The sequence below is a fragment of the Pipra filicauda genome, unplaced genomic scaffold (genome assembly GCF_003945595.2).
Source record: "Pipra filicauda isolate LSUMZ 115617 unplaced genomic scaffold, ASM394559v2 scaffold452_size532124_pilon, whole genome shotgun sequence".
NCBI classification, from domain to species: domain Eukaryota; kingdom Metazoa; phylum Chordata; class Aves; order Passeriformes; family Pipridae; genus Pipra; species Pipra filicauda.
Window position 1 is genome coordinate 64735 of NW_024104590.1, and position 18080 is coordinate 82814.

The 18080-nt window shown below is 35.1% G+C and overlaps 1 protein-coding gene across 1 annotated transcript in view; it reads left to right on the forward strand.

Moving 5' to 3' along the window:
- Positions 1-417: 417 nt before the first annotated feature.
- LOC120324191 (chemokine-like protein TAFA-5) overlaps positions 418-18080 on the forward strand; it is a gene marked incomplete at its 5' end in the record, with an annotated part of 396730 nt that continues 379067 nt past the window's right edge. The window contains one exon of the mRNA XM_039385947.1: positions 418-595. Within this exon, the coding sequence (XP_039241881.1) occupies positions 418-595 (178 nt within the window). The remainder of the gene's footprint in view (positions 596-18080) is intronic.

The window sequence follows — 18080 nt, forward strand, 5'->3', positions numbered from 1 at the left end:
CTTTGAAAGACTTTTTCCTTCAAAACCAACACACAAAGCAGTTAAGACTTCACTGTATTCATGGACATATGGGGAAGTTTTTATTTTCCATATACTTTATAATTTCTTTTCTGAAAGTATGTAAAGAGCACACCATTTAAATTTCATTGCTGTAAACGATTGTTCCTTTACTTAGCCGACGTAAGTAAAAGTAACCTGTGTAACCTCAACTCTCTGGCTTTTATGGAACAATAATCATTTTCTGACAGAACCAGTTTGCAGGGGTTTCATATGTCCACCACAAAGAAAAATTGTATGTCATCTCAGTTTTATTATATCCATCAGCTGGCTGCCCATTTGTTGTGGAGTGTCTGCTGTGACTTAGGGCTGTGACTCTATTCGGCTGTAATAGATTGCCTGTAGTGCATTCAGTGACTCTGGTACCTGTTGCTGGTTTGTTTTCCAGGTCAACTGGCTGCAGGTACATGTGAGATTGTTACTTTGGACAGAGATAGCAGTCAGCCCCGAAGGACTATAGCCCGACAAACAGCTCGCTGTGCATGTAAAAAAGGACAGATTGCCGGTACAACAAGAGCAAGGCCAGCATGTGTTGATGGTAAGAAGCAAAAATCTATTCAATCAGTTTCTGCCAATACAAGAATGGTGTAAACTGGTACTGTCTCATATAAAAAAAACTCAACCAAACAAAAAAATACTCTGTGGAAGAAATTTTCATGTGCCCCAACTAGCAATGGCAATACCATTGCAATTGACCCAAAGAGTATTACTTACTAGTAGTATAGAGATTTCAATTACGTTTTTTTGATTGGAAATTTTAATTTTGTTTTAGCTTGGTATGCAGTTGAATTTTTAAGGGCATGGTGCTGTTATATTTTGCATCTGGTGTTAGGATTAGCAGTGAAATGGCATCCGTTTTCTCTCTACTTTTTATTCCTTATAACATTAAAAGAAATGCTGCAAAAGAGCCTCAAGGGTCTTATGCCACTGGCAGGCTAATGTGTGATATTTAGTGCTGTTGAAGAAAACACTGATGCTGTAGTTGGAATATAGTATCTGGATATACCTCACATGTCCAGCATTCCTTCTATCTTTTAAATGATATTCTGTAAGATTCACTGCAGATGCACTGATAGCATGCAGCTGGAAAACTGCTCACATACAGAGAGATATGAAAATGTTTCACTTTGAAATCATTTTTTGAGACAAATGAAATTGTCTGTTACAGCTGTGTTAATAGTGGGACAATCTTCAAGATAGGTCTGCCTTGCAAGGCTTTTAGCAAGCATTCATATTTAAAATGAAATTGGAGACATATTGAAAACAGTGATGCAAAATCGTATGTTTTGATCTAGGCTCAGTTGACAAAAGTGAAAAAAAATAAAAAAGATGCTTATGTATAGAACTATAAGAAATTCATGGATTGCCTTTGAATACTGGCTGGTTTGAGTCCACAGATAAAAACATTGCTGAGAACACCCTACTGTTGCCTCAGAATTTGATTGTACCAGTGATTATCAAAGACAGCTCAAAGGAGATTTCAGAGACTACCCACAAAGCTAAATATAGAACATCATGCACATTCTATTTTTGCATTTTCCTTTTTCTGTTTTTAGTACTCTGTAAGACAGTTTCTTAGCTGTCTCTTTCGTAATATAATACTGTATCCAGTACTTCTTCTTTCCTGTTTTATTGTAAGATCATAAGATTTAATTGGTTAAGAAAGGAATGCTTTTACTGTGTCACTTATAGTTGTAACTTTAGGAAAAATACTTACTAACAATAAAAAAAAATTCAACTTACATTTCTCATTTTAGCACAACAAAGTTCTAAGGAGATAAAGAGTTTTGCACCAGCTGATGGGAACGAAACATAATTTTCCTCAGCCAGTTTTGGCCTATGGTGAGATTGATTTGCTGTAACTTGGGTATCCAAAGTTAGTTGTTAGTAACTCCAGTTTTCCTTTATACCCAGTGGAAAACAAAAGGCACCTTCTCAGAGTAATTTATCTCACCCTAAGTGCCTAAGATAAATCAGATAAATCGGAACTCTCTGGTACTCACTGTTTCTCTGTCATGGCTTAATAGACCTGTGAGTGTCTTAAGATGAATCATAGATAGCTGGAATGTACATGCCAGTAAGAAGACATGACTGCACCTCATCCTCCAATTACTATATTAGCTTATTTTCCGAGAATTTGAGGTAATCTGATATTTAAAAATAATTTTTCCTTTTTTTATTTTTTTTTTTTGAGAACTCATTAAGAATAAGTCTCTTTCAAATTCTGCTTTTGCTGTCAATCCACTTGATCATATTTTTTTAAAAGCAGAGAACTGAATGACAGGATCTGTAGTTAGAGGTGGTGTAATCAGGGAAGGTTCTTTATGTGGTACTCAACATTTGAAAAATAAGTGGGAAGTTCATCAGTTGAAAAACAGAGCTTCCCCTTAATGTTTGTATCTAAATACTGTAATTAATTATTTTTTAAGCTGACAAAGAATCATATGAAAAAGTTGAGGGATAATGGGTATAAGTTACTCCTGGCGACATTAGAATTAGACACAAAATGATAATTTTTAAAAATGAGAACAATCAGCCATGGAAATATTCTCCCCAGGGAAGTTGTGGATTTCCTAGTGTTGGACACATAAGATTCAGTTGGACAGGGTGCTGGGCCATTTTGTCTAGACTGTGATTTTGCTTAGAAAAGTTGGACCAGATGATCCTTGAGGTCCCCTTCCAACCTGATATTCTATGATTCTATAGCATAGTTCTAATAACATGATTCTGCATTATTTTGGGAAATGTTTATAGTTAAGATGTTGAGCCCTTTGCTAGGAATGATTACTTCAAGATCTGTATGACATGCTACTTTGCTTTCCTGGACACTGTTAGGGATGCTTTGTAATCAGAGCTCAGAAAGGTTGATGATACCTAGAACTGTATCAAACTCCCAGATTAAAATGAAGGGAAAAGTCAAGTCTGTGATCTGTAGGTTTTTGTCATGAATGAAGTTAAAAAAGTAGTTTTACATGCCATCAACACAATAAGTGACAATGTGAGCACTTTTTTGTGTCTCTAATCTTGTACTTGAAAGTAAAGCTGGCATCTAAATTGGCCACTGACTGACAAGTGTCCATCTGTGAATCTACCAGGTCTGTAGTTTAAAGAATATGTAGTGACTTTTCATTTCCAGAATGAAATGTTTCAGACACAACTACTTACTGCTTTATTCTGAACATGTCATGAAAGCAACATAAAATTATGTCTAAGAAAAGCTAGTTTTATCTCTGATATTAAGACAAATACAGCTGTTTTAGGAGTGTAACAACTAACATAATTGCTGGTTTGTTTGTTTGTTGGGTTTTTTTACAATAAAGAATCCCATTTTCCCAACAAAAAAAAAATAATCTTCTGAACTTTCTTAAATAGGATGTGGAATGTACTTTTGCAAATTTTCCTTTATTTATATTATACTTCATGTTAAGAATATAACTGCTATTTGAGATTCCATTTCTGCTGTCTAAAAGAAAAAAACCTCAAAAACTTGGTTCTTTTCATTTTATTCTTTATATAGCCTTGATTTTAATGACGTTATTTTTAAAGTAAAGGCAGCAGAATTAGACCTTAGACTTTTAATAATTAATGCAAAATCATTTGTGGAGGAAGCAGGCATAGTAAGTATGACCTCCTAACCTACTAAAAAGAAAATGTTAGCTGACAATTGTGTTACAGCTTCTAGCAGGAGAGTGGTTTGAAAATTCAGTACCAAGCTGGTACTTTTTACAACCTTAAAATACATCATGTTGTACCTGGCTACCATTTGTTCATTGTTCAGTGGAGAGAAGTACCTTAGAATATATTCAGTTATGCAGTATATTTCCTGGAGGTGTGAAGTGCAAGTGTCAATTCTTGCAGCAAAAGGAGTAAGTAATTTAAGGGCTCTTAAACCTCACAAACATTGTCTGAGATTGCACTTGTCAACATAGCTCTTAGAGTAAGTCCTGAGTTGATTACCCAAGTCCACTTTTCTTTCCAGTGCTGCATCACCTAAGGTCTTTTCCTAAGAAAGGAAAGACTGTGAATGTCACCTAGATAAAACTGGAATTCATAGAAATGAAAATGCAGTGTTTAGGACTTGGTCTGAGCAGAGCATAAAGAACAGAGATTTTTCTTGAAATGTTTCCCTGTGAGGGAGATGATTGAATTACTTTGTATTTTTTTTTTCTAGCAGTCTTTAAGTATGGCAGATTGCTAATGTATTCTGAAAAACTGGCATCAATATTCACCCTGATTTAAAGCTTGATTTAGTGTTGATTGCTTCATTTCTACACCCACAGAGTCATAATGTATATTTGGTATGTTTGGTTGTGATGTAATTTTTATTCATGAATGTTGGTTCTGTGGTATTATGACAGTAGTTTGCCTGCACTTTTCATTATATTATTATTATTATTTATTACTAATGTTCCCTAGTCCCTTTTTTGAGATCAAATTCCATAGAAATTACCTCAGTTGCATTACTAAGATATTTTGTTTCAACATAACATCTGGTTTATCACCAGAGTAATTTCCCTATGTGTTGGTCAAGCTTTATCAGTTTTTAAGCTGGAACCTGTAAGAGATAGGAAGATAGCAATTATTCTCTATTTTTGTACAGTACTTTTGCTAAACTTGTTTTAAAGCAAGCAAAAAAAAGGCTTTGATAACAGTTTGTGTACAGATGCACCCATGATTTGTGTTCTTTCACAACAGTTGTGTATATCTGAAAGTAAGATTTGTTATGCCAAAGTGTTTCATTAAGTACAAGTAGAGCATCCTGAGAAGTATGGAATGAACATTTAAATATTTCATAGATTCCAGTACTTCTGTCCAATATATGTTTATAGCTAAAAAATAAACTGCAATTTTCTCCAGAAAATAGAAACAGGTGATGAGAGAAGTAGTTTAATTGCTTGAGAAAATTAGGATGGCAGTTGTTAATTTGCTTACCTGAATTCTGTGATTAGAAGATTCTTATGCTCTGGATTTGGGGACTGGTTACTTTTATGTCCACTAGGTGCTATGAAAAATCCTGAGGTCAATCCTGATATCCAAAATTCTTAAATTTAGACTAGCTGGAGCTCAGGTAACTTAATTCATAGTATTCAGACAATTTATGTTATAAATCAAACTGTGGTTTGTTTGTTGTTTATTTTACTTTTTAAAGTTTTAATAATATTTAATTGCTTTTCTAAGTATTGTAGCAATATTGTTTTCTATAGTATGTTAGTTGGTATAAGTTGTTCATACATTATGATTAGCATGCTTTTCAGTTGGCATTGATTGATTTTGTTTAACATAGAAACTCAGGATCTACAAGGAAGCCACATTAGTTTCGATCAATAATTCCCTGCCCTTCTCATTATCTCTAGGAGTCTATGGGGAGGTGTAAGGGTCAGAACTGATCATTAATAGAATCCTAGGTCATGCACTTGAAACAAAACTGCTTAATACCTGGAGAGCTTCATCATTCTAAGTTATCTTATACATACTGCAGGGACCAAAAAAAAAAAAAAAAAAAAAAAGAGAACTATAATGATTTTCTGAAATGGGATTTTATGCTATTATGTTAAGAATATTTAATATGTTTGTTATTGTAATATTTATTTCATCTTGGTTTTATTGCAGATATTTTCAAATGTTTTCTCACAGTAATTTTTATATATTTAAATTTCTTCCATTTAAGTTATGTCAATTTAAAACAAGCAAAATCAATAGGAAAAGCAGTATGGATCTTAAATTAAAAGGAGACCAAATAACACTACATAGACATTTTGCTGGACCAGAAACAGTGAATTGTATAGTATGGAAGATATAAGTCTAGGAGGAGAGTGGGACTGTTTGGTCATAAAAATGATCAGAGGGCTGTTCTGGAAAGAAAGTCTGACAAAGTTGGGGTTGCTCATCTTGGAGAGGTCTCTGCTGAGATGTTATCATGGCCTTTCAATGTATAAAAGGGGCTTATAAGACAGAGAAAAACTTTTTACCAAGGCCTTTAATGACAGGACAAAGACAATGGTTTTGAAGTAAAAGAGGGTATCTTTAGATTGGAAATAAGGCAGAAGTTTTTAAGATGAGGATGGTGAGACAGATGTGGTGGAACAAGTTGTTCCATGAACAGTGGAGAAGTTGTGGATGTCTCATCCTCGAAAGCGTTTAAAGTCAAGTTGGAAGGGACTTTGAGCAACCTGATCTAGTGAAAGATGTCCATGCCCATGACAAGGCGGTTGATGATCTTTAAAGGTTCCTTCCTATTACTTTATGATTCTATTTGACCCTGGGCAAATAGTATGAATGACATAATGGTGTAGCAAAACAATTGACTGTTCTGGTAGATAGTTATGAAGCTAAACAGGCTGGAACATGTATCTAGCTTGCCTTGCTCTTCTTGAGAAAGAGCGACAATTACTTTAAATATTGGAGAATATTTTGCCGGTAATGAATATTTTGGAAAAATTATCCCAATAACATTCTGCTTGTTCTGTGTTTTTCCTTTCTTTATTTGCACAGAGAGCCCAGGTATCAAACACGCTGTCCATACCAACATTTCAGTTGCCGAATCACAAAAAAGTTTAGATATTTTTTATATTTTTGAAGATAGGTATACTAACCAGTCAAATTCATTGAGTGTCCAGTTTGTACAGAAGACCTTCTGTATAGGAGATATCTAGTACTTCTCAAAATTAAATCTCTAATTTTTAGATACTTGATATTACTGAGTAGATACTATTACATGAGAGGCCACATGATATAGTAAAGAAATGTATATATGATGGTTTAATATTTGCTGGGAATATTCTGACAATGGTCATGAGTTTAATTTCCAAAGAATAAATTAGTCTTGTTTATCCTCAGGGCTTTTAAACAATCCTAGAATAGTTAACCAGGCATCATTTTTAATGCTGCATATGCTGATAGGATGCAATAATGCAATGCAATATTAGAATATCTTTCAAGGAATTAAAGAAATAATATTTTGATCAATGCTTATATATCCTTATTTAAGCAATAACCCTTATAAGGTTTAGTATAACTTCTTGAGCTTCTGTAGTCTTTTAGTGGTTATTTCTTATGATGTATCTGAAGTGTTCCGAACACTGTATATGCTCATTTATAAAATAACCACTGGGTACTCATCTTAATCTGTACTTTAGAATATTAATGATTTCTATTTATTCCTACCTAGAAATAATTTAAAAATCATTTATTTTCTTTTAAATAAATGGTAAGGAAGGATAGCAACCATGCATTTGCACCACCATATGTGTAAAATGTATTTTTCAACATGACTTAAAAAAATAATAATTCTTTTCTTCCTTTCCTCACCCTAACTTCCACATATACAGTCATAAATGCAGCTGTAACTACAGATGCACTGGAGCATGTTCAACACTTTATATTCTTTCAGCTGCCTCTAGACAATTCAATCTGAAGTGCAGATTTTCATAGTTACTGACAATGGAAGTAAAACTATTCCGTTACTCATGGGCTTCCCTTTCCTATGCATGGTACAGGCACAGTGTGACAATTTCCACCTTGTGGGTCACTTTTCATTTAGAAATGCCTAGAAGATTGAGTTTCACTCAGTTACTTTGCTTCCTGCAAAGGACATCACATGACATTCCAAAAGAAGATGAGTGATATTTTTATCTAAATAATATCACAAACTTAGTAAAATCTTACAAACATATTCACGTAGAAAAAAATTGTTCTCTTTGATAATGAATATCAAGTCTCAGTTAGAGATTAAAGTGTTGCTGGGGAAGAAATATCACTGTTCAATCCCAAGACAGAAATTGAGCGATATAAAAGGGAACATATCAGTAGCTGCACCATCAGTGGCAACACAGATGTGTCTATAAGAAATACGGGGAGATAAGTTAGGTTTCCTCTCCTGACTGAGAATCCACAAAAGGAATAACTAAAGACATGACAAAAAAGCAAGGAACCATTGAAAAAGAAAACCAAACCCCTGCTTAGGAAAGTGGCACACTGATAACTACCCCAAGAGAATATTTTAATGAAGAAAGATAGTTAAGGGCTTCACTATGTTGTGAAGTATTTGGTACCTAAACCCAAACAACTGAGGCTCCACCTCAAGTACTGTGGCAGATTTGGGTGCCTCAATATAAGAAGGACATCAGACTATTAGAGTGTGTCCAGGGAAGACTTACCAAGATGATGAAAGGTCTTGAGGACAAGACTTCAGAGAAGTAACTGGAGTCACTTTGTTGTTCAGATTGCAGAAGGCTGAGGGCTAACTTCATCAAGTCTACAACTTCCTTAAGGCGGGCAGAAGAGGGGGAGATCCCGATCTCCTTTCTCTGGTGACTGGTCTTAGGACACAAGGAAATGAAATGAAACAGCATCAGGGGAAGGTCAGATTGGACATTTGGAAAAGGTTTTTCACTGAGAGGGTGGTCAGGAAATGAAACTGATGGTAAATGGTCATGGCATGAAGCTGGTCAGACTTCAAGGAGCATCTGGGCGACACTATGATCATATGGTTTTCTCTTAGTTAGTCCTATGAGGGGCAGGGAGTTGGACTTGATCTTTACTGGTCCCTACCAACTTGAGATATTGAATGATTCTATGATTCTATGGTTGGATCTGGCTGGATTTTGCATAATGCTAGTCTTTTCTGCAGAACAATTGTTCGGGAATCAGGTAGCAGAGGGTGAATACTAATCACTGCTTGAAAGTCAGGTTTATGGGTTCTCAGGCTGAGTACTTTTTTTTTTTTTTAAGGGATCAACTGCTTCTAATGGCAAGTAGACCTATTGATCTCCCTTCATGAGCTAAGAATGTTTATGGAGTAACAAATCAGGGGTGGAGCAGAATAAGGTTTAAATAGTTATGGCACAAATAGGCAGACTAGTTTTTACAAGCTTCTGAAGGATTATACACCACAGATTGAGAGGAAACACTTTGGATATATAAGGGATGTAGTGCCAGGGCAAGAGGGAATAAAATGTAATTGAATATAAAATACTTCTCTAAGCCTTGTACCTATAACAAAGTCACCAAACTCGAAACACTTTTCACTCATAAGCATCCTCCTTTGAGGTTAAACCTGGCATCAATATACTATTTTGGGTTAAGAGATGGCTGTCTTTCTAAATTATAGGGCAGGGAAATATTTAGGAAAGCAGAATTATTTATGTGATTTGGAAGGTGGCCAGGAGCCAGGGGTTAACAGTGATACTGTGCAGAGAGTGCTGAGAGAACTTTAATTACCTCTAATGCTTAGTGCCTTACTTTCACATTTCATCTGAAAGACAACACCTTCATCCTCCTGGTGTTTCATTGGACGCATTAGTTCATCAATGCTAACAGCTTTGTTTCCCTTACTTCCTTGACATTGCTACGCAGTCATCCATGTAGTCTAATCCTCTTTCAACTGTGTGCTGTGATGGCTGTTTCAGTACAGAAAAATGGTTGGAGATTATGTGACATTAGATTGTGGAACAGTTTTCTGAGGAAGTGACTAGAAGCCTAATTACTACAGACATTTTAAATTGAACTGGACAAAATACTGGAGAACATATGATGCATTAGCATAAGCATGCTCTGAATCACTGGGGAGAGTTTTCTGTGCTTGATATCTTGAGGCAGAGCACTATCAACAACCACAACAGTCTGTTTGCAGTCTGATTCATTACCTAACTTCAGGCAATAGGTCAACATGACATTCCTAAATTCAGGAGTTTAGTCAGAAGTTTGGTCACTGTAAATTCCCTGTGCAGAGAGTGATATGAGATGGGCATATCAGAGACCACATAGTGTCAATATTGGAATCACTTCTGAAAGCTTTTTTCTTTTTCTCTCTTATGGGATTAAAGAGAACATAGGATGACTAGCAGAGTAGGTTTTCTGCTTGAATTTAATGTGTATAAACATTTCAGACCATCAGCTGCTCAGATTGCCTTCTGGAAAAGCCACTGTCTTCACTGATTAGAGGCGGTTTAAGGAAAAAATGTAACATGTTTATATTACCCCCTCTGGTTGTCATCCTACCTTCCAGTTATCCCCAGAAGAATGGGAAAAGAGAAACTTTCGAAACTATTCATGTGTGAAGGTGGGCTTCTGTCAGGGCAACATATTTGTCTCCAGTGAGTGTAAGAGAATATAGGAAGATGAACCTTTGTAAATACCCCTGCCATCAATGGGTGAGATAAAACTATAGCTAAATTACATTTCTGGCACTATGTGAAAGCAGCATGGTCAAGGAATATTCCACCCCCCCTCCCCAGTAATCTCATTGAGCACAGAGAACTATAAACAAAAAAAAAATGTTTAATGAAATTGAATCAAGAAAGATTATAACATGGTTAGAAATGGCATTTTAAAGCTATGTACCACTTTATTTTTAACTAACCTTAGGTTTAATATCTGTGTCAGAAGAGTCCTAGAAAGTGTTAAAATTTATTGCTAAATTAGTGACCATATTAATACCACTACTACACCCAGCACCTGGACCAGAGTAGTTAATGATAGGCATTTTAGTATGTCTCTTTCAGAATAGTCTGCACAGGGCCAATTCACAGAAAATAGCCTTTTGGAAGACAGAATCTTAGAAACCTACCTATTTATGGTGATGCAGAAGATCTGTGTTTCCCTTGGGGTTATGGGTTGAAGGTCATATTGCAGGAAGAAAAACTATTCGTGTCATAAAAAAGGCATTTTCATATCACAAATAAACTTTAAGAGGCCTGTATTTTTTATTTCTATAACTTCTTTTGCTTATGTTTTACTGTTGTGTTATTTTTACAATATCCTAGACATGCAGGGTGCTTCAGAAGTCTGTTTCATACAGTCCTAGACTAAAAGCACTTGCAGTCTAATGATACACCAAATCATTGTTTGTTCAGGATACAAGGAAATAAGGATATGTAGCTGCTTCTTTTTGTTAATTATCCAGATTCTAGGGGGTAGGATAAGGAGGAAAGCTGTCCAAACTTCTCTGTACTCTCAGAAGAGGTAGACGTGGAAAAGTGGAATTTTCATGCAATTGTTCCAGAGTACGTCTTTGAGAGTTTCAGTGGTTCCTCTAGCATCCTTCCTAGAAGGCTATACACAGAGGACCTCTACCCTTACTCATCCCCTTTGAGAGGGCAAGGTTCAGCCCCAATTGAATATGAAGGAAGATGCCACAAAGGAGAAATAAATTCTTTTTTAGGGTATAAAAAAATAAATTACGTGTTTCAGAAAAAGAATAGAACTGATTTGGAGTTTGATTTTTTTTTAAGGAGGGAAAAGTCTACAAATTGTTTTTTTCTTCAGTTGTCATAGGATATTTTGATGCACTGGCTAGTACTAGCAGAATAACAATAGCCAGTGGAAAAAACCCACTGTTTTTCTATTCAATTATATCATGTAACAGTTCTACAAAATTGGAAGACTCAGTCCTGCTGACCTTGAGAATAATCAGCTTTTATACATATATATTTTATATATATATGTAAATCTTACTATCTGGGGTATATGTAATACAAATGAAAAGAATTTAAGAACAGGCATTCTTTGGTAGGATGGGTGTCTTCTGCACAAAGCAACAAGCATGTTTTAAACTTCAGACTTCAGCTTTGCATGCACTACTGAATTTTTAATTTTCCTAAGCATAAAACATTGAGGGCTTGCTAAGAATATTTAGCAGCTTTTTAAAAGTAAGTAGTTAACTTAGACTCAGTGTTTGCATTCTTGCTTTAACAGCCTTAGTTCAGAATTTTGATGTAAGTTTTGGAAGTCTAATCATTATATACAAATATAAAGCCAAGGGAAATGCCGGCCTTGGAACATGGAAAGGAAGGCTGGAGCACTGAGTGTAGGTCCAGCCCTACCCTAAATGTACGTGAACCAGATTCGATGTCATCTGCTTCCATACACTGACATGTCCTCTGTCTGTTTGACTGTCTCTTTATGCGGGGGTGATAGCTGATGGGGTCCCTCTAGAAGGGCCTGTTGCCTGCCTGAAGAACATCTGCAATTTGTTCCCAGACGGAGTTTAAGCTTCCTTTGTAAGACTAATCATGCTTCCCACAAAGTGGTTGGAACTCAATTTTAATGTGATCCAACTTTGTGAAACTGGATTAGGAACATACCACGTTTTAGCTAATAGTATCAAGGTTTTCTCTGCGCACTTCACCTCGAAGAAGTTCAAAAACTTTCACAGATATCTGCTTGTCTCTTTTAATCTGAGTTTCTCTATAGGCTCTACCTGAATTTTTATTTTCAACTGCTGGCAGCCTGGTTAGTAATATCAGCAACTGTCTGTTGAAGTGGTAGGCAGCTGGCAGATAAACTGCCAAAGCATACTAGCCTGACAGTCTTGGGGCAGGAAGAGATATGGTTTTAGGATAGTTGGGTAGGTCTTCACTGTTAGAAAATACTGCTAGACCTTTAGTACCAGATTTTCTGAAGACTGTTTGCACAAATTAAGTGGGTTTTGGAATTTTGCATTTGCAACACATCAGAAGTGGAAGTCTTGGTCTGTATGATATTGTAAGTACCTGACCTTTGTTCATTTTTATCCACATCAGACTTTAATTATTTTGTGATTTCACTATCCTACACTAAAAAGTGCTGAGTTAGCATTGTCTTCCTTTACCAGTGATATGAACTGCATTAGCTGCATTTCTTGGCAGCATCAAGTACTGATCTAGCACATTTTGAGGTATTCTGATAGGCAACGTAGAGTTCAACTAATTTTGAACCTCTTTGCACAGTTTAGAACCCTTTGGTTTATGGATTTGGAAACAAAATGTGTATGTTGAGTATCATGCTGCCTTCAGTTCTGTAGGTACTGTGCACAGCATGATATCACAGCATTTTATTTTGTGATAACTGTATGCTGGTTTTCATATTTATGTCTATATTTTGTATAGTAAATGTAAAATCCTTTCATATGTCTGTTATTATGTGGCCCTGGAATGAATAAATTAGGAGCTGAAAGGCCAAAACACAGAAATCTTCCCCAACAGTAGTGCTTCTGCTCAAAAATTACTTTGCTGGTCGAGGATGACTTTGCAGGTAAAAAAAACCCCAGTGTAACCTAGCAATTGTAATTGTCCTAAGCTGTTAATTATACCCATGAGAGTAGTTTCCGGGACAAGCCAGAGGACTCAAGTCAGGTTTAAACCAGTGTAAGAGGCCATCCATCTATTACAATGGCTAAACTAATTTATTATGAATTAAGTGGTGCCAGTTCTTTGTGTAGGAAATTCTAAAATGACATTGTGTCCAGCGTGCAAAGATTATGGAAAGGTTTCTGTACTTGAAATAGTTTTTTCTTCTCTTTCAGATGTTGATGACTATATCTGGAACATGAGAATGAGTCTAGATCCTATTATGGAATTAAAAAAAAGCCTACCCAGACAGAGAGACATGATTCCTATCTTGATATTCTTATAATTTAAGGTTCACATACTTTAACCTCTTTGTCAAATTAAGAATGCTATTGAAGCTAATGAACCTCTTTCCTTGAATTTGAATTTACTGGATCAGTACTCTTTTGGATAGCTAGATGTAATAATAAAATGATGGGATCAATGCAGTGACAAGCTTCCCGTAAGAAAGAAGTTTGAAGGAGAGGTTCAGATTCATGCAAAAATAATTTGAATTTTCAAGTTCTTTGCATTAATGGTTTCCATTTTTTTAAGTTTTTACATTACAATTTCTTTACATAGAGTACTTTTCCCTCTAATCTACTAATAATCAACTGCAAGCTTTTATTTGGAATAGAGAGTTTTAGATGAAAAACATGAATATGTATACACACCCATGATATCTTGAATCACTTCTGGATCTACAGGTCTGGATTAATTTGGATGAAAAACGTAAAACAAAATCAGAAAAATAATGCTCTTTCTACAGTGGGATTAATGAAACTCTGTTTCCTCCAGGGACGTGACCTTCAGCTCTGTATCCCTGCCACAGTAATACCAGATCCCCACCCGCACTTCTTACTCTTTCGAGTTCACAGTAGCCTGTTTCTGAAGTCATATTTCTGAAGTCGTATTTCATTTGGATAAGTTATTTCTTTTTCTCTCATTGTGGGTATTTCTGTGTGTTTTGGAACTGAAGCTGGCTCATCATGAAATCCTTACTTTTCTGGATTTTTATACAGATATGCCTTTCATGGAGTAGTTTAGGCCTTGAACGCTACGGACCGAGACACATTGAATAGGTTTGGGCATACAGGTGAAATGGACTGCACATGGGAGATGCTGCAAGTGACATTTGTAATCTGCTGGTTCATGTAAAACAAAGTTCCATAAAATTAGCACATAAATAGAAATAAGCACATAGAAAGACTCAAGGTAACTTTACAAAGGTGAATACCTTGATTTAATTATACAAACTGGCTGTTTACAAGCTTTCAAAGATGCATTTCCAACTCTGCTTTTAACTTGAAAAAATTATGCCTTGAACTTTCTGGTTTAGAAAAAAGGTGATAGTCTTCTTTGCACTGTGTTGCTGAATCAGCCTATAGACATCTGGGTGCACAGTTTTCTCCGAGCATGTCTGTAGGTCAGATTAAATATTTGGGTTCTGCTTCATCCTTAGCTTTGCATGGAGTGTCAAGGCAGAAACGTTTTGATTCTGTCTCATATGAAGATGTAGATGAAAATATCTCTTTTGGTTCTCATGATAAGGAGAACCTGAAATAATATTTCTGAATTAGTTCCTGTTTTAGGCAAAAAAAAAAAAAATGAAGAAAATGCATAACATAAAAATACATTTTAATTTACTTGCTGTCAGGATTGAAAAAGATTGCACAATATTCTAAAATTTTCTTATTCCGTTTTGATTGAAGTGAAAATAATAATTCAGACTGCTTCTCATTTTAGATTGGATTTTTTCTGTACTCTGGAATTTTTTGCTTTTACTTTGGAGTGTTAACATAAGGTGTTGGTTTTGTTTTGGTTTTTTGTTGTTTTTTTTTTCTTTCTTTGTGTATGTTTATTGAAATAATGTAAAATAGCATTTCTGGGCCTTTGACCTTTGAATTCATATCATAATATGATGAGATTTAAAGGTGTAACATCCTGTTAATGTACTCTTACTAGCTTCAATTTTCAACCTAATTTTTGAGTATTTTTAAAAATTATGGAACTTCACTGAAATGTTAATTTACAGAATATGTAAGATTGAAATGTTCAATTAAGAATACTGCACCTACATATTATATTTTCCACAGAGAAGTTGTTGGTTCTTATTTTTGTTTTCCCATAGCATAAAATATACTGACAAAGAATTAAGATCTTTGAGCCTGAATGAAAAATTACAGAAAAGTTGTGTATGATAGTACAATATGCACAGGATATCTATTATGGAAATTTATCAGGGTAGACATATACACATGATAAGCAGAAAGAAAAAAATAAGGTAAAGATTGAAATTACAGCAGTATAAATATATAAATTGTTTGTGATGTCTGTGAAAGTGAGGTTTAAGAAAATTATGATAACATTAGTAAGGTAAATGTTGCTCAAATATGTAAAAAAAGTTAGATTGTTATTGTTATTAGCACACTTTTTTAACATTAAAATTGACATTTATTTTTTCTCTTCCTCAACTGTACCATTATGATGTAAAGCTGAATCCACTTGATTGATTTGTAAGAGATTTTACCGATTAAAAAAAGGAGTTATTCATGAGATTGGGAATGGGAATAATCCTTTCCCTTTCTTTTTCCAATCCCTCACTTGCCCTGATTTGAACAGAAAAAACTTCAGCAGAAGCTTTCTACGAAGTTATTTGTGTCCCAGATTTGTTGACTCTAAATACTGTATGATATCAGCTAGAAAATGGGTCCTGGTGTTCAGCAATCTGTATCCTTGATAGCCATCTGTGTCCATAATACTTTCATTAATGGGATGTACTATCATCATACCAGAATTTCATTATGCTGCAGAGGCAGAGCGGCTGAGTAAGCAGAGATAACTAGTAGCTTATAAGAGTTGCATTAAGAACAGTCGTAGACATTTTGAGAAAAATAAGGCATAACTACCTTTGAAGGCCTTTCCTGTTTTCTATAATATTATCAGTAACAACTGAAACCAAATTTTTGTGGGTTTTTTATATATTTTATAAGGATTCCTTATCTCTCAAAGTATTTAATCACTGATTTCAGTAGGGTAGTACTGCTATCTGTTTCAGATGTAGATTGCATAGTTACCATTTTCTGGTAGACATTCAATAGTACAGTTGCACATGTAATCATAAATAAGGATCTTTTCTGAAAATGAAGTGTTGCTGTTGACTACATCTGTATCAGTACTTCATCAACATAAGAAGAAAATAGCACTTTCCATACACTAACTAAAAAAAAAAAAATAAAACGTTTGGTCTGGGAGATTGTTCCATAACCTATTTACACTGTTTTTCATAAATGCATGTTAGGAAGAATAATGATATGTTCATAATTTAATCTACCATTGTTATGTTCTTCCATCACCAAAAGTGTGTCACATCCTGTACAGCAAAATGAAACTGGGTTCAGGGCAAAGACTTTGACTTCTTATGTGAGTCAAAATTACTAAGGTTAGAAAAAAAAATTAAACATTTATAAAAGCTAATTGGCAAGATTCTTATTGTTGATCATGACTGCTGTGGCAGTTCACAAGGATAATCATAGTCCTTATTATGCTTAACACTGTAGAAACTCAAAATAATAGTTAATCCTCTTCCTGAAGAGTATAATAAAAATAAGATGGGAAAAGGGCCAGAACTTACCAGAGAAAATATGAAACCAAATATTCTTGTTCCAATTCTGTTAATTCTGTAAAGGATTAAATCCTTGTAAAGGAATTAGGTTGTGCTGAGAGATCGTAGAGCCAGATGACAACAATTTGTGGTGGAGATTCTGAAGGGAAAAGGTGTGAAGGGGATACAGTCATGGAAAAGACCCTGGGAAGTGTGGGTATGAGACAAGCATGCATAAAAGAAGGAAATATGAAGGCCCTGAGCAAGTCAACACAAAACAAAGGAAATACTCTTTTAACATTAGCATTTTAACAACATTTTTGAGTGTCTGAAGATCTTTTGTTTTGCTGTTCATATATCCACGTATGTGGTGTTTTCATGCTGTTTACTTTTTGAGAGTTTTTTTTTTAGGTTTGGATTTGGATTTTTTTTTTAGTAATGTTATTGGATGCTGGACTACTGGACTTCTATAAAAAGAAGCAGGAGTATAGAAGAAAGAAGGAAGACATAGAGGGACATAGAGAATGAAGAGAGGGTGGAGTCAAGGGCAAGAAGCTAAACACTGTGGCCTGGTTAAGTAAAATTAGAGGTGGCTAATGAGGTGAATCAAAAGGCAATACAGAGGAACTGAATAATTGCAGTGGTAATAGGATGCCTTTCCAGGAGAGTAAAAGCTGTAATTAGCTCAGAATCTATCTGAAATAGAAAGAACAGGTATAGATTCAACTGAAGATAGAAACAGAAGCCCATTTTGTTCTCATATTTGTGATGGAGGGTAGAACCTGAACTAGGAAGGTGAAACAGAAGAAGTCAATATTGCTCTATATCTCTGAATATATCCTTACTTTTGCTTTCCACAGAGCTGTTTTTAAATATTTTTAATATAAGAAAAATAGTGTTTCTTTTTACCCCTAATACATGCCTCAATCAACTGGATTATTTAATCTCCTAAAAGAAGACATTAGTGAACTAGTTAAGTTAGTCATGTTGCTGGAGCTCCAGAGTTTCCTCATTTCTGACCATCTTTTGTAGAAGTCAGTTCTTCGATCTTCAGCACTTTTCTGACACACCCATTAATAGATATTCATCAATTATTCATCCTCTTATGAAAAGAACTTGGAAATACTACCAGTTAACTAAAACATAAGATAAATATACCTGCTAACCAGAGTTCCTTGACATCCAAATTGGTGCAGGACTTCTATTTACATTATTTTTCTCCTCGTGTTCCGGTGACAAAGAGTTTGCAAAATTTTGGTTGGGAAACCTTTTCTGTTGCAAGTAACTGTTGTGCAGAGGTTTCTTCAGCTACTTCTTTCTCCTCTTTGTCTTGG